At 41.4% G+C, this 17,584-nt stretch overlaps 1 protein-coding gene across 1 annotated transcript in view; it reads right to left on the bottom strand.

Annotated features, from left to right (window-relative positions):
- The window catches only part of Ext1 (exostosin glycosyltransferase 1), a 276,731-nt gene that overhangs the window by 32,623 nt on the left and 226,524 nt on the right, over positions 1-17,584 (bottom strand). Inside the window, exons 2-3 of the mRNA XM_042673012.1 lie at positions 3,516-3,609; positions 1,882-1,989 (exon numbers count right to left, since the gene is read on the bottom strand). Coding sequence (XP_042528946.1) covers positions 1,882-1,989; positions 3,516-3,609 — 202 coding nt within the window. The remainder of the gene's footprint in view (positions 1-1,881; positions 1,990-3,515; positions 3,610-17,584) is intronic.

The following is a 17,584-nucleotide window of genomic DNA, read 5'->3' as shown; positions in this document are numbered from 1 at the left end:
ACTCTTTAAAACCATTGTTAATGACAGTACTGTTGCTGCTCAATATGGAGGCAGCTGCAAAGACAGACTGCAGACTGGAAGGAAAAATACCAGTAAGTTTAGCATGGACGGACTCTTCAGAGTTAAGTTACAAAGTTGCTTTAACGTGTAAAATGCCCATTAGCTTTGATAAATGGTAAATATTTTACAATTTAAGTTTTCTGGAATGTTTACCATGCCCAAAACAAATTCCATGTTCATGTTCATGAAGAGAATTATGGCTAGTATTTCTAATTTCCTTTACTTCCCCAATTTTCTTCTATGAGCATGTACTATTTAAAGACTGGAGCCAGGCACTGGTGGCTCAGACCTATAATTCTAGCTACTGAGGAGGCTGAGATCTAAGGATTGTGGCTCAAAGCCAGACCAGGCAGGAAAGTCCATCACACTCTTATCTCCAATAAACTACTCAAAAAAGCTAGAATTGGCACTGTGGTTCAAGTGGTAAAGCACTTGCCTTAAGCAAAAGAAGCTCAGTGACAGCACCAAGGCTCAGAGTTCAAGCCCCATGACTGGCATTAAAAAAGAAAAAAAAGGAAAAGAACCATATATATATATATCACTTAGTTTGTCTGCAGTGAATTACTAAGGAAGTCATTGCCATAATATGACCCTGTTCACACAACTCCTTCTCAGCGAACACCTAGAAAAACATGTTCCATTTCCCGATAACATTTTCCTTCTAGGTGACTTCTGGACCTTCTAGGTCCAGTTACTCTCAAGATGGTAGAACAGATAAGACAAAGGCAATGATTCAAGAGCTGTGGCCATTTGAGACTGCTTAGTCTACTGTCCTCTTCAGTTACAGGTATTTCATGGTTACTTCTGGGAGAGGACCATATTACTACACCATCCCACTAGTGGAGTGGTACAACAGTGATTCAATAACAGAATCTGAAACTCAATATTCTGGATATCAAAAATGATTTTTTAAAATGCAAGGATATTAAAAGATAGTCAATCTATAAATATTTATGGTGGTTTAAAGATAAAAGTGTACAATGTCATAAGAGGAAACTTATTATCCTATCATTTTTGGAGAAAAGAATGTGGCAATTTCTGGTGAACCTCAAACATTATTGCTCTAGAAATCCTCACTGACTTTCCTTCTCTGTGCATATTGTATCCCTCTGCCTTGAGCAGTTCCAACTTTTATTAGGGATCTTTTTGCCCCCCTAAAGGGAACAATAGCAAGATTAGTCAAGAAATGACAACACTAAGCAGAAGTACCAATCCTAAAGAAGTTGCTTTCTGAAAACTAATCTGAAGTGAATATAAAATGAATCTAAAGTGGCCAAGTGTATTGTTCATAAAGATTCTGGTCTTGAGGGGATGGAGATCCATCTCTTCTCTCTATCAAAGTTCATATTCCTCTGGTTTTGTTTGTTCATTTTTGCTTTCATACTAGGCTTGAACTCAAGGCCTGGATGCTGTCCCTTAAGCTTCATTTGCTCAAAGTTGGCATTCTTCTACACGAGCCACAGCTCCATTTCTTGCTTGTTGCTGGTTAATTGGCTTGAACTGGTTTTAAACCTGGTTTCCCAGATCTCAGATTCTTGATAAGTTAGGATTACATGAGTGAGTTACTGGTGCTTCATAAAATTCATGTTCTTTACTTGGAACTTTGGCTTTTCAGAAGATATGCTATGGACCTGGGTAGATTTTGTGTTGGAAAGGGAACAAGATCATATTAAATGACTTCATATTCGCCATGACACAGGCAATTTTCTCCCGATATAATTTCTTTTACAGCGCTGACCTTTTGGATTCATCTTCTTTGAAAGTTTGGACGGGGGCAGTAATAATCTGCTGTTCCCTTGAAGGCCGCAGTCCCTTCCTTACCTGTAATAACAATCTCTCATCGCCAATGACGGCAGCTTGGTTCCAATTAATCACTTCAGAGAATGGCAACTCCCATCCATTGCTGAGCATCACAGGGACACAGGCAGCCTGGGCAAAGAAAGGCCTCATGAGTGTGGGGAGACAGCAGAAACGAGCCCAATCCGGGCGGGAAAATAAGTACAAATTCAATTACCAGAATATCGCATGTGTTGCATGGACTGCTCAGGCCAGAAAGTAAGTCAGTCACCTTAGGAATTATCAAGACATACAAGATTGCATATGTCTAGACAAACTTTTACAACTTACAAGTCTTGCCTTAGAATGTTCACGCCCATTTCTCTTTTAGTACTCAGTTTGGCTGACTTTACTTCCATGGAAACAGCTGGCCTTGTGGCAGAAGTTTTATTGATGCAACAAAAGCTTTCATCAGCAAGATCCAAAGGTAAAACCAATCCTGAATCTAAATGGTTTTGTGAAAGTGCCACAAATCCACTGGCAAAGTAGACCTCAATGTCATGACAGAGAAAGAGGACAAGGGGGTCCAAACCTCCAATGCAACACCTTGTGGCCTTTACTATGTCAGGATGTTCCTCTTTCTTTGCTCTGCAGATTTCTAATCCAGAACCTCACCCCTCTGTGTGGACTGATGCATACCAATTTACCATCTGCACAGGCTCTAACAGCCAATACACATAAATAAGCTAATGACAACACGCTGGTTCCAAGTAACTCATAATCAAAACGAGAGAACAATTTGCTCCATGTAACGCCCCCACAAAACTGCAAGAACTCAAGCAATGACATGCTACACCGAACACATGGAGTGTTCTGGAAAAGACTTTCAGGAGAAGGAAACTCTTCTGTGGGAGGACGTGAAAGGCAGATTTGCAGCCAGGCCAGTAGGGACAGAAAATGATGAAACACTGTAGAAAATGCATGGATTTGGACAAGGTGTAGAACACAAGGGAGGAAAGAAACGAGAACAGGGAGGCAGGAGGGGAGACACAGAGAGCTTGCTTTCCTCCACACAATGGAAGAGGGCTGGTTGCTAATTCCTGGTAATGTGAGCAACTGTCTCAGCAGGAGAAGGCTCTTCTTCAGTGACCCTGAGAAGCAGATAGACTCCCACACAAGCTTCCAGAGATGGAACAGGATTACAGGGTTACAGAACTTTGGAATAGCAAGGCCAAGTAATACTGTCACCCTGGGGGGAATTTAGAGGAAACACATGGCAGAACACCATGGGGAGGATGAGACTTAAATTTTAGTTTTGGGGGCATACCAGCAACATTCTGTTTTCACTGATCAGCTTTCAGGGAAAGAGCAGTATCCCTCTAAGGAGCCCAGAAGACCAGATATGCAATCAGATCAGCCTTCTATTTGCAAGCATGTCCCCAGTGAATCTTCCTTCCTCATGACACAGGTAATCATATTCCGTACAAAGGCAGTGGATCAATCCTTAGCCTCCTCCTTTGCACAGGTGTTTCAGATTTTCTTGAGGGGAAAAAAATAAACCCTCAAATCCCTAAGGGAAACCTTATCTCACCTTTATCTCAGAGGAAGTGATAAGGTCACACCTATGGAGTAGGACTTCAATTCTTAGCTCTAGCCTGGGAAGTTTCCCGGCCTCTTACCTGCAAAGCCTCCAGGAATCTGAAGGACCCAAGCCTGCGACCACGAGGAACCAGACAGAAAGTGGCATTGTGCAGCATTTCCCGATAATCATACCTAGAAAGAAAGGAGGACTGATCAGTAAACAAATGCCTGCCAGGAAAGGGGAGATGGTGATCATGTTGGACCCGGATGAATTTACCCAGAGCAAACCCAGAGAACCCTGGGGAGGATTGGCTCTCACTTTACTTCTTTTGCTGCTGTTGTTGTTGTTGTTTAGAAATGTGTGTGTGTGTGGGGGGGGGGTCATTGCATGAAGAGCATACATGTAAACAGTTATGTAGGACAAATCATTTAGGGTTTGTTTTGTAAACTGCATATAAAAAGACAAGTCTAGGGCTGGGAAGGTGGCTCAGTGGTGAGTGCTTGCCTTGCATGCATGAGGCCCTGGGTTCGATTCCTCAGCACCGCATAAACAGAAAATACTGGAAGCGGTGCTAGCCTTGAGCTGAAGAGCTGAGAGGCAGTGCCCAGACCCAGAATTCAGGCCCCATGAATGACAACGAAAGAAAAAAAGAAAAAAAAAAAGATAAGTCTATGTTGGTACCAAAGAGGAATGAGGTCAAGGGAAGAGGGAACAGACAAATGAAGAGAAAAAGAGTAGGCAACTGCCCACCATGTGTACATATGAAAATGGCATGAAGTAGGTCAAGGGGATGGATGGGCCTGGGAGAGATGGGGAGAATGATGAAAGGGGCAGCACTGATCACGATGCACTGTACTTACAAACTGACAAAGCTGAAATGAAACCCTGTTGTTCAACGACTTAATGACAACTTAAAGAAGAAAACCATCGTTCAAACCAAAACAAAGTCTGATGGTCCTTGTAATAACTGTCCCTTCCTAGACTGTGCTGCCAAAATCAGGTTTTTGTGTCTTGATGAAACAGGTGGTCCTAGAGGCCTAACTCTTTATCATCTTCTCTCTCTTCTCTGGTGCCATCCATTAGGTAAAACTAACTACACTGCTCCTATTCTCTACCATCTAACCCATTAAAAACTATTAAAAACGACTGGGGAAAATCTCCATCATAAGCACAAAACATTTATTTTCTCCTTCACACTGAAGAACATTTCATTAAAAACAACACTCAGGGGCTGGGAAGGTGACTCAGTGGTAGAGCGCTTGCCTTGCATGCCTGAGGCCCTGGGTTCGATTCCTCAGCACCACATAAGCAAAAAGAAAAAAGCCAGAAATGGCGCTGTGGCTCAAGTGGTAGAGCGCGAGCCTTGAGCTGAAGAGCTGAGGACAGCGCCCAGGCCCAGAGTTCAGGCCCCACGACTGGACCCCCCCCAAAAAAAAACAAAAACAAAAACAAAACAAAACAAAAAAACAACATTCAGCAATCCCCACACAAATACTGCTGTATAAGAATGGTCAACATGACTTAGAAGAAAACAAGGTGGCAAGATTGAAGGGGGCTAGCCTGAAAAATAGGGAGAAACGTATGATGAGAGGTAAGAGAGAGAAAAATTAGTAAGGAGAAAGGGAAACTGAAATACAGTGGGATAATTACTTCGTTTATTCAAATGTCATTGCATGCTATTACAGTGTTTTTGCATTTCAAAAAATAGGTAACAGAACATGAGTCTCATCTGTCTCTTTATGCCAGTGAAGCTTAAAAACAACAAAAAAAAGGCATTTAATTCTTTTAGGACTGTCACTTTAAAAGTGATTGCCACAAATATTCGTACATGAAGTTTCAACTTCATTAGGAGTTGAAGAAAACTTGGGAAACTAGAGATGGCGCATGTCCTAGGAAGGCTCTGATTCTAACAGCCAAGATAAAAATCACTCTCATTTTTTTTAAGAGCTTCCAATGCTGAGCAGACAGGTGTGACTTTGACAGTAGCATATGTCACCAGCATTTTCTGAGTCTAATAGTCTAATTTAATCATAGCCGGAAGGCACTGGGTTCTTCCTTCTCCCTCTTTTTGGATATTGATATATACGTTTATATTTTTAAAGTCCACATCTATTTTTATATTCTCATACAAACCAGGCATATGGGAGTAAGCCAATTTTCAATTATAAACCCCATCATTAAGAAGAGACATCAGGCAAAGGACCATTTGCTTAAACAAGCATGTACAACTAATTTGCACAAGAAAAGGTCACTGTGAATAGATTAAGATTACATCCATTGAGAGTAAAATAAAAAAAAGCCTTGCTGCATTAATTAAACTGCGAAATAGGCTTCAAAGTAGAAAAGATTTTTTTCAGAAGGATCAAATGTAGTTAAATAAAAGAAAATATTAAATTATGATGGTAATGACTCCTCTTTTTTCAGCAAACATAGAAAAATTGACAGGTATCTACAATTTCAAATGTTGACATTGTTTGAATCTTTATCTAATAATAGATAGAGAAGAAAGAAACACACATCCACACATACACAAATTTATGTGTAAAGTTTTGGCTGATTTTTTTTTTTTAACATAGAAAGGTCGAATATACTTGAGACTACAGTAAGATTTAATAGATGCCCAGAATAGAAACCCCTCAGGGATAGCACAGAAGGCTCTATATTCTCATCATTAGGCTGCTAAAAATGTGAAACCCTATTAGTGTTCTGGATTGTAACAAGTTTCAAAGTTGCCAGTTGGAGGAAGAAGGACAGAAAAGTTATGGGAAACATTCAGATGACAGTTATGCTAAGGGGCTGCCTTTTAAATGGGAGTACAGTAGAATTTATTGCTGATGAAGCAAACAAAGCGACATAAGTGAAACTTACAGTCATTCTCACAGTGAAGTGCACCCCAGAACAAAATGGGAGGCTACTTAGCTGAAAGACTATGAGCAAAGTTCAGGCACTTTCTGAGCCTGTTTCCTCATCTGCAAAATAATAAAAGTGAGTTGGGCTAGATGACCTAATGAGTCAGTTTTAACATTCCATTAGCCTTTACGCTATCATATTTAGCTAAGAAAGAAGAATGCCATTGAAATTAGTTCAGTGCTTGACAGGTTTCCACAACCATCAGAAATGTGCAGGTATGTACATAAGATATATCTAAATGGTTCCCACTTAGACTTCTAAGTACATGCAATCCATCGTCCCACCTTTGTTTTGAGCCTATGAATTACTGGTGGGTTCTAACTGAAGGTATAATGATAGCATCTACATGTGACATTCATGCCTCCAGGTAGGCTGTGTGTTTAGTACTGGAACACTCAACATGTTGAGTTGCTCTTTTCAATACTTAAACCTGTTTTGCTATTCAGGCACTCTTTTAAGAAACACCTCAGATGGGGATGGGATGTAAATCCAGGAGACAGTGAGGGAGGGGGTGGTGACACTATCCAAAAAGAAATGTACTCTTTATCTGTCTTATGCAACTTTAATCTCTCTGCATAGCACTTTTATAATCATAATAAAAATTAACAAAAACAGAAATACTTCAGACATGGTCTCATTCCTACAGCTGTTGTCCAGAGGTCTTCTCTAGCTGTTAAGATTTTCCGAAGACTGACAAACTAATAAGATGAAAACTCTCTAGGTAATGGCACAGAAGTTAGAAGAGTTTTCCTAAGTGATTGGAAAGAAAGTGCAATAATATTTCCTAGGGGGATTTACACTTTAAGAATAAAACTCCTCTTGTAGACAGCCTTCCAGAAGACTGAAAAGAACTCTGTGCATATTCTCCCCAGAAAGCAATAACTTAATTAGTAAAAAGAAAATTAAAGAATGTATTTAAAGTTTCTTGAAAACTTTCCCTAGAGCATAATGACAAAAGAAGAAATGTTCATTCAAAAAAATCTGTTTAGCCAAGCACTGGTGGCTCTTACCTGTAATCCTAGCTACTCAGTTGGCTGAGATCTGAGGATTGCAGTTTAAAGCCAGCCCTGGCAGGTAAGTCTGTGAGACTCTTATCTCCAATTAACCACTAGAAACCTAGAAGTGGCACTGTGGCTCCAAGAGGCAGAATGAAAAAGCTTAAGAACAGAGCCCATGCCCTGAGTTTAAGCCCCTGACTGACAAAAAAACCAAACAAAACAAAATCTATTTAGTCTTGGCAAGAATTACTGGTGACATGCAATCCATTACCACTATATCTGTTATGATTTCTACCTATACAAGTTCAACCCTGGCTCATGACTCCAAAAGCTAAGTAAAGAAAATATGTGCCAATCATAATCTGATAAAGAACTTTTATTTCGCACACATAAAGAACTCTTCTAACTCAACAATAAAAAAGATAACCCACTTTAAAAATGGGCTAAGAATTTGAATTGACATTTTTTTTTTTAAAGCATACAAAGTGCCAATAACCACACATACACACACGGAGTCAAAGCCATTAGTAACTGAGAAAATGCAACTCAAACAAGTTTTCACTCACCAAGACGGTTATAATATGAAAGGGTAGATGAAAACAGGTACTGATGATCATGTGGGAAAAATCAGACCTATTCCCATATTACTGCTGGGAGATTTAAAATGGTGCAGCCACTTTGGAAAAATAGCTTGGCAGGTCCTTTTCAAACTAAAAATGGACTTACCACATGACCCAGCAATTGCACTCTTGCATTTATCTCAGAGAAATGAAAACTTCAATATTTGCATAGAAATTTGTCCACCAATGTGCATAGCAGTTTTGTCTATAATAGCCCCAAATTAGAAACTTCTCAAATGTCCTTCAATGCATGAATGATGCAAAGGACTGTGGTATATCCATAACCTAGAATACATCTTAGCCAAACACAAAAGGAGTTAGCTATTGATGCATACATACAACAGTCCCAAGGAGACTATGCCAAGTCAAAAAGCCAATCTCAACACTATGTAACATTTATGAAATAAGATAAAAATAAGGATAGAGAGCAGATTAATGGCCACCATTGGTTAGGTATAGGGGCAAAAGACAGGCACATTTGATAGGCTAAGTGGGAGAGAGCAATCTTTTAAAGTAGACTAATTCTCCCCTGTTCCTTAGGTTTAGAAATGTAAATCACATTATAATCACACATGACCTACAAGTACAAGATAAACAAGCTATCCTATGCCAAGGAGCTAAGTCAATGAGACAACTAATCTGAGAGACAGTCCAGCTTGGATTAATAAATAGTTTTGTTAGCCTTTTCAGATGGCATTAAGCTCCCCATTCTCTATGTAATGACACAGAAGGTAGAAGAGTTTCCCCAAGTGACTGCAAAGAAAAATGCAATAAAGATGACATGACCCTGACTTTAACCTAGAGACCGGTACCACTCAATGGCCATAATAATTTTCTCCCTAAAGTTGCACTGAATAATGGATGGGATATACCCCATTTAAAATGGGCTATGTAATAATGCATAATTGAAGTCCTTTCCCTCCATATGAAATGCATTTTTGCTGGCAACCATTCAGTGTAACCGGGGAAGAGGGACAGGAAGGCACTGGGTCACAGTGTTCTTCCAGCCACTAGCTGTGCGAGAACATGGTGGGAAATGCAAATTCTCAGCCTCACCCAAGTCTGCTGAGTCAGAAACTGGGGGGAAAGGGACTAGGGTGTGTTTTAACAAGCCCTTCAGGTAATGATGACACACCCTACATTTTGAGAAGCATCAACTTGATACTTAAGAGGTTGGTAATTAAAAGCTTTAGTGATTCAATAGCTTTAGACACAGCCAAACCATGGTTCCAATTCCAGCTTTGCCATTTACAAGCTGAGTGATCTTGGGGAAGTTACTTGTTAGTCTTAGTTTCCTAGCTGGCAAAAGGGGGAACGTACTTCTGTGGTGAGGATAGATTTTAAGTAAGGCACAGGCACATTGTAAGCAATCCCATAACCGGTAACTATAATCATTAGAGCTGAATGGAGGCAACAACATATAAAAGAAAACATAGGCAGTTTATAGTTAGGAAATCTGGGTGGAGAAATTGGGTTTAGGATCTATTACAAATTCTGTGCGATCCCATGCAAATCATGCAAATTCATTTAACTTCTCTGAACCCCAAAACTGTGAAGATCAAATAAAGTTATGTACATGCAGAGTAACTGCTAAAGCACTATGCAGTTGCGAGCTACTATGGTAAACTGTATCAGAAGAGAGAAATAAGAACATTAAAAAAAAACAATAAAAAAAAAGAAAGAAATTAAAACAGATTCCCAAAGACAGAGCCAAGAGACAAATGTGGACCAGATCCTTTAAAGTCAAATGAAAACAGAAGCTGTGAATCACAACAGAACAGCGGCTTCTAATTGAAAGGCTCTTGCTTTATTATCAAAGTGGCATAGTCAAAGATGTTTCTGGTGCCCCATGCAGGTCCTCCTGTGGTTTCTACCATCACTTTGTAGAATGTACATTTGCCAAATGAGTCCGCTTTCAACTAACCAAAGAGGACAGGAAAGATGCAAACAATCCAGACTCTCATCTCTGCTCATGCAATTCTAGTCTCTCCAAGATATTAGGCGTATTTCTTTGTGAAATCATTAAACATCAACAGCTTATCTGTTCCCTCCAGACCCCTCCTCATAAGTAATTAATCTTCTCTGCTTATGCGCAGGTTCAAATCATATCCCTCACAAAATAAAGGAAGGGAAGAAAAAAATGATTTTATAACTATTAGAGTCCCATAAAGTGTACTGGAATGGGGAAAATAAAATTAACATCCTTGGAGCAACATTTCTGCTTTTTAGTTGTTGTTCATTCAGTGAACATGTGTCTACCACATGTCAGGCACTGTTCAAGGGGTCTGTGGACCAGTAAAAAGGATACATTGTTCAATGATTATAACCCAGTGAGGGATATGCCAGGATGAAGACATGGGGTAGGAGTCATACAAAGAGGAGCAATGGCCTCATGAAAGTGTCTCCATGGAGAAAATGAGCCTCTGATCTGTTATGAAGGAAGCACCAGCCCACCGAGGGGTACAAGGAGCTGATGGGCATTTGTGTGGGGGGCTACAGCAAGTACAAAAGCATCAGGGTGAGGGGCAGCCCTCAGTGTGGGTGGCTAAAGTGGGGTAATGAAGCTACTGGCGTAGGTAGGGTCCCACTGGGATGGCCTTGGGTGTGACCTCCTGGAGCTCAGACATGATCGTGAGTCTGATAGGCTCAAGCAGAAAAGTGGCATGGCACCAAATAAAGCTTTGGCACATTATATCCGCCTGCATCCTTGGGAGGTAACTAAGTACAGAAAGCTCCACCTCTGTCAACATATTTTACAACTAGGACCAGTAGCCTTAGGATTTCAAGGCCAAGCTTCCTGATCCCAAGGACTTTTTCTTTCAATTATAGCATGTTGCCTCTGGTCAGTCTATACAGCTTGTTGTGCCTGGAAATGAAATTTCTTATGAAGCCGAGCTCTAAGCAGTTTACCTACTTTTAGGCGCTGGCAACAAGCAGCTATCACTTAAAAGGACTTTGTCTCACCTTCTCCAACTTTCACCCCAGGCCACTACTAGAAGTGTCATCCAAGATGGTTCTCTGTCATTTGGACTTTTCTTTCCAAACATAACACTTAAAAATTTCTCTTTTTGAGAAAACCATGAAGTTCTTAGCATGGCATAACATTGACTTTGCAGAGATTTGAACGAAGACACACGTGAGCAGGAGCTGAAAAGTGGGCCTAGCTGGCTGTTGTGCTACCTACGTCAGCTGTCTTGAAAACATGTGGCATGAATGAGGAAGTACTGACTCCTCAGTCTCTGACAATTCCCAGGCTTGCTGTCTCAGGTTCTCCCTGACATGCGTTCACCGTCTTCCTGCCCGTGAATGAGCTACTATAGATGCTGGGTTCAGGTAAATGTAAGCACAAGGAGCTGGGCCCTGGACGTGGCTGGTCAGATTGGCTAAAGCCTCAGGGACACACGGATACCCTCAGGGGCAGGCACTTGCCACATGGAGATGATGAGCTTCCTCACACAGCAAATTCTGTGCCTTGAGCATTGCTTTACTGTTAGACCCACCAGGCCCCCAGAGTTTAGCAATATATTTCTTTAGGATACTTCTGAGTATGAGGCTGCCCGTTTCAAGCTGTCCACTAACAGAGAGAGCAATGCTCAGCTAAAACCAGGGACAGATATTTGTATTTATCATTTCATACTTCTTTGGCTTTCCACAGAAGATAGTCTCCTTTCTATGTTCATTGAAAATCCATTTCACCTAGCCACCGGTGGTTCATGCCTGGAATCCTAGCTACTCCAGAGGCTGAGATTTGAGGACTGCGGTCCAAAGTCAGCCTAGAGAACAAAGTCTGTGAGACTCTCATCTCCAATTAACCACCAAAAAGTCATAAGTGGGGCTGTGGCTCAAGTGGTAGAGAGCTAGCTTTGAGTAAAACAAGCTCAGCGACAGCATCCAGGCACTGAGTTCTAGCTTCAGGACCGGCATGCATGCACACACGCACGCACGTGCACACACACACACACATTAATTAATTAATTAATTTCAATACAGAGAAGAGAGGAAGGTAACATCTGTGGCTGAGCCTAGGGTATAAAGCCCCTGTGAAAGGCACTTACTGCTATGTATATGTAAGCCTTACAGCCACCTGTGAAATAGATATAGTTATACTGGCCTTCCTAGGAGAAAGTCAGGAGGAATCAAACATACATATTATCCCATATCTTTGTTTACCCTATCCTAAACATCTTTAGATGGCTCAAAACTATAAACTTACATTAGCTGATAATCACTGTTTGCATATGCTTAATAAACATCGTCGGGCCCATCTGTTCTTCCAAAGGCATAGATGACATCTTGGTTTCTGTTCACTAAAGAGCAACTCGATAGTTAACCTATGAACTATGACAGCCATTAATGACATCAATTATAATAATCATCCCACTGATTAAACCTTTCCAGTGCGTGGGGCACTATGCTACACAATCTTCACTTTCTCTTTGTAACACCACAATCTGAGCATGCGCTACTGGTCCCATTTCACAGACGATGAAGGAGAGTGTGGAGGTTTTGTGAGGTTTTATACAAGGAGAGCAGCATCTGAGATGTGCTATGTTGCCTCGCAGAGCATTTCTTGGAAGGACAGATGAACTGAAGCCAGCAGAGGTGAAAGCGACAGATTTCTAATCCATTGTACCTCATGACATTACTCTCAGGAAGCTTTTGGGAAGGTTTTTGTGAGGTTTTATAGCTCCAGCTTTTCTACTCAGTGATGCCAAATTTCAAAACTATTCTGAGATAAATGCAATTCTAAAACACGTGGGAACAAATTCTCTGCTAGAAATAAAACAATTCTGACAATGCTAAATAAAGGGTTACCTGGGCACAAGGGGAAGAAAAGACATTAACAAGAAAAGAGCCTGCAGCAACAATGGCTGTGAAGGGATAAATGATCCAGAAGGGGCGTGTGAACCAACAACGGGGAGACTTATCTTAGCAATAACCTTTCACCAGGCATTGTGCCATAAGGAATGGCCAAGTAGAGTGGGGCCAGGGAGCAGGGATCGAAGCCAAAGAGAACCCATACAGAGCGGTCAGCACGGAGGATGCCCTCTCCTGGGATAGGCCAACAACCAGAAGCCAACTGTGGAGGGGTCACTTCATGGCTCGTCTTTCCATACTTTAAATTCTCCTCCTGTTGCCTGGCAGAAGCCCCTGCGCGTTCCTCCAGTCCCACCTCTATTCCCCTCCTGACTCATGCTCACTGTGAAGTTGCCCATTTTCTTCAGTTCCTTCTGCTGAGCTCCAGGAGACAGGGCTTCCTCTCTTGGGCCTACTTTTTTTTGACTTAGGCCCACCTACCCCAGAGCCTTTCCTAGGGTAGCCACCTCAAAAGTGTAGCTAAATGACTCATGCTCTGGGTCCATCAATTTGAATTTAGTTGGAGCTATGGGAACAAGAAGGAGACAGAGAAAAGATGCAAGGCAGCAAATTTTACCTCAGCTACCGACCAACATATCCAATTCCTGGTTGTACCAGGCCTGCCTAGGGTGATGCTCACTCTTAGGGTTCAGTGGAACCTAATTGACTTTGGGAATGGCAGAAATAACACCCTTTTTCTTGGTTTTCCTTTTGTATACTTCCCCTCCATGCTTTGCTGTTGTTATCTCTAAAGGCCAGACAACTTGTTAAAAATTGTCTTCTCTTGGTACAATAGTAAGAATGGGAAATTCATGTTTCACTCCCGGCAAAGACCATTATTTGCAGATCAGGTTAAATGCACCCACAGCGCTATTCACAGTGAGTCTTCTCCTGGTCTTCCTTTGTCTCTGATTTGTTGAAAACAGCTGTAGAAGCTCCTCAAGGATGGCTTTTCTTCAAAGGCCATACTTTCTACCTGCAGAAAAAGAACTGGACCCAATCCAGTAGTTTGAGGACCTCCTACATCCCCATTTCATTCAACTGCTTCTTCCCCCATCCCTTCTTTTGTGACAGAGTCTTGCAATGTGGCCCCTGTTGGCCTCTTAACTCTTTCTTGATCTTCCTAACTTTGTCTCCTCAGTGCTATGACTATAGATAGGTCCTACCACATGTGTCAACCTGGCCACTTCCCTTTTTCATCCTTTCTGGCAAAGCCAGCCTTGATCTGACCTCAGATGAGGAGGATGCTTGAGATTCCTGCAGAGCTGTTCTCTCTATGCAGAAAGAGTCTATCAGTACCTTGCATTCTTTGTGTTTAATGTTTTGTCTGGTGCCTGTATTTAAGTGCTTATAAAGTACATTAAGAATTTAGTAGCAGTTCACAAAACAGCACTGCTAACCTTACCTTCTCAATGCCCTTTTCACTACCATTAGCACTGGATTTCACTTGGTGACTTCGGCAGTAGTGGCCAGCTCTCACTCCTTGGCCTTTGGCACCAAAGATACAAATAGGACCTGGGAGCTGCGTTAGGTGACTTGACGCCTACTCAAGAAACTCTAGGACATCCAACACGACATATAAATACAAGTTACATGAAACAAGCAGTGATCTGGCTTGTGAGCATATGAATGCATAGATATGGGGGCATGACCACAAGACAAAAAATATTTTTTTAAGGTGAAAAATCTGATGCCACATAATGCTGATTTACCAGGCTACTCCTCCTTGAGGGGTGGGGACTGAGAAAGCCCGGAAGTCTAGATTCTGTCATTTCCTTTGGCAGACTGTCTCCTGGGGAGACAATCTGTAGCGCTGAGTCACCCCTCCTTCCTCCTCCAGCTGGTCATACCTCCCACAGCCCCTGGAGAAGCAGCTAAAAAACTAGCTGACTCCTTGGTTATCCTTATTTGAAGATAAGGCTGTGGCACAGACAAAGAAAATGAAAGCAGCTATGGAGGAGAGATAGACCAGCTACCCTCAATGATGCCTTGTGCCTCATTATCTGCTCAATGGATATTATGTTTGAATATGAAGTATCCCCCATAGCTATGAAGTATCCACTACAGGGATGAAGTATCCCCCATAGCTCATGTGCTGAATGTCTGTCTAGTCCTCAGTTGGTGGTGCTATTTTGGGAGGCAGTGGCATCATTGGGAAGTAATTTTTACCTGGAGGAACTAAGTCACTGAAATGTGTCATTGAAGGGCATAACTTGCCCTAGCACTCCCTTTCTACTTCCTGTCCATCATGAGATGACCAGACTCTTCTTCTACACGTTCCCAACATCGTCATGCTCTGCCTTACAATACATCCAGTATCAATACAGCCTATGTAGGACCATATATGAAATCTCCAAAACAGTGAGCTAAAATGATTCCCCCTTTCAAGTAGTTCTCTTGGGCATTTTCGTCACAGCTATGCAGAAGTAACTAATACACTTGACAAATAGGTATTGAAAAGCTCCTGAGACCCTTGAAGAAGCAAAGATAGAAAGCCCCCAAGGATATGTCTTCCAGTGGCTTGAGTAATTTCATAGGAGCTGGGGTTTGCTCACACCCCTTTTTCTGGTATCTCATTAACTCTACTCCTTCACATGGAGCATGAGTAGAACAACGGGAAGAATACTCTGATTCCTTCTAGCTTTAAAACAGATGAGGCTCAACCTTATTCCCCCTAAAATTCATTTTCCATCAGGTAGCCAATGAACCTTCTCCAATGTCACACCCAGAATGAAACCCTCTAGTAGCTCTTAGTAATTCTTAGAATAATATTGACACCCCTCACTTGGGTGACAAGGGACCATAAATAATGACCTCTGCACATAGTTCCAGAGGCCCCTCTCCTTGCTCACCAACTAGTTACAAGATCCTGCTCTGTTTCTCAGCACAGCACACTTTCTTTCAATCCCTGGACTTATACTAGCTGTGCCCTCTACCAAGAATATTCTTCTTTCCCATCTATTTCAAGATGCCCATTGATATGCAAACTGACCTGCTTCAGAGAGGCACTCTCAGATCAGACTGTATGTTGCTAGCTCCCTTCCCATTGCCCTGTTTCATCTCTGTACTGGCATTTATTGCTGTCTGAATTTACACGTTTGTTTTGCTGGCTCACTTTATTTCTCTCCATACATATATTGTATAAGAGCAGGAACTTTCCCATTCTTATTCATCACTATACTCAGGCTCTAGTACTGTCTGTGTGTCAAGCAATAATTGTTTAAGAAATTGTTGTTGCTGAGCTCAGGGTCTCATATCTGTAATCCCAGTTATGTAAGAGTTAGAAACGACAGGATCATAGCAACCCAAGTAATAGATGTTAACAAGATGATATCTCAAAAATCAAGTCAAATGTGATGGCACACACCTGTCGGATAGTAGTCTGGCTCAGGGGAAACAGTGAGACACCATCTGAACAATAACTAAAGCAAACAGGAATGGAGGTTTGACTCACGTGGTAGAGCATGGGCTTTACAAGTGAGAGGTCCTGCGTTGAAAACACACACACACACACACACACACACACACACACCCCAAATACAGTACCACAGGAAAAGGGAATGAGAGAAAACACGAAAAAAGAAAAAAATGGAAACAGGCAAAAGAGAAGAAAAAGAAACTTGTTAAAACAATGTCAAATCCTTCTACCCTTCGACCATTCCTCGTGGGTCTGAACTACTTATGAGATCATAAAGTGTCTAGATTTCTGGCACTGTTTGCAAAGAAAATTCACATGACAAGTTTTTAAGAGAATATGGAAAGTTCTTTTTCGTCTTTGTCTTATCAATGCTAGTCTTATTTCTCTAGCTAGCGTTAAGATTCATCAGCTTCCACAGAGGGTATCTGATTTGAAAACAAGAGCCCGCTGAAAATGTCTTCTGAAGTTTAGAAAACCAAACTATTTTTAAAGAAAAAATGTTATTAGACATATTTATGCAGAATCACCTAATCAAATATGCACAAAAATAGCCACGATATACCTGACTTTGTCCAAAATAAATTATTTTAAGCAAGTGACTGAGTCTGTGCTCATCTAAACCAGACTGAGATCATTGTTTTAGCCTTCTGTGCCTGGTAAGGCCCCACTGAGGATCAAGCCAGGCAGTTACCCAATAGCACTGTGGAGACCAAAGTATTTATGAATATAAGGAAGGATGAGGCTAGACTTTGTCGTGGAGTGCTTTTAGTACATATGAAACACAAAGGTCTGGCATTCTGTGTGTTTCTTCTCTTGTTTGTATCTCAAATTGTTATGGCATATCCCCCCAATCCATCCACTGCCTCAGAAATACAGACCATTTTCCAAAAGAAGCATCTGGAAAAGCTAACTTGTTACCATAATCGATGATGAAACACATCATCCCAGGAGGCTAAATGGCCGGCCACGATTCTCAGTTTTGCACTGTATTAAGTTTCAGCTATTAACCAATCCATCTGTTTTCAGGGTATGAATTTGTAATGAAGATGGCTCTGAACTGTTGACGATGGAGCTCTTCATGAGAGTGAGCAGTTCTGTCACGTGGAACATCTTGTTGCTTGGTTTCCATTAAGGTATCTTGGCTTTTAAATAAACTGTCAAGTAAAACTTGGCATCAGAACATAAAGTGAGTAACTTCCTTTGTGGAGGAGCTGACAGCTCAGCTGTGTGTCAGATAGATAGCTGCACAGAGCCTGCTCCAAAGGCAATTGCTCTTTGGATTCATGCCTTTACCACAAACTGCCTTTCTCAGGATTAGGTCTAAGCAGATTTTGGGGATGATCTTCATAGAAAGTTAACCGAG

Source organism: Dipodomys spectabilis, unplaced genomic scaffold (assembly GCF_019054845.1).
Source record: "Dipodomys spectabilis isolate Male_0828 unplaced genomic scaffold, ASM1905484v1 ptg000783l, whole genome shotgun sequence".
NCBI lineage: Eukaryota > Metazoa > Chordata > Mammalia > Rodentia > Heteromyidae > Dipodomys > Dipodomys spectabilis.
Note: the sequence above shows the minus strand (reverse complement) of the source record. Positions and strands in the feature narration are given on the sequence as shown.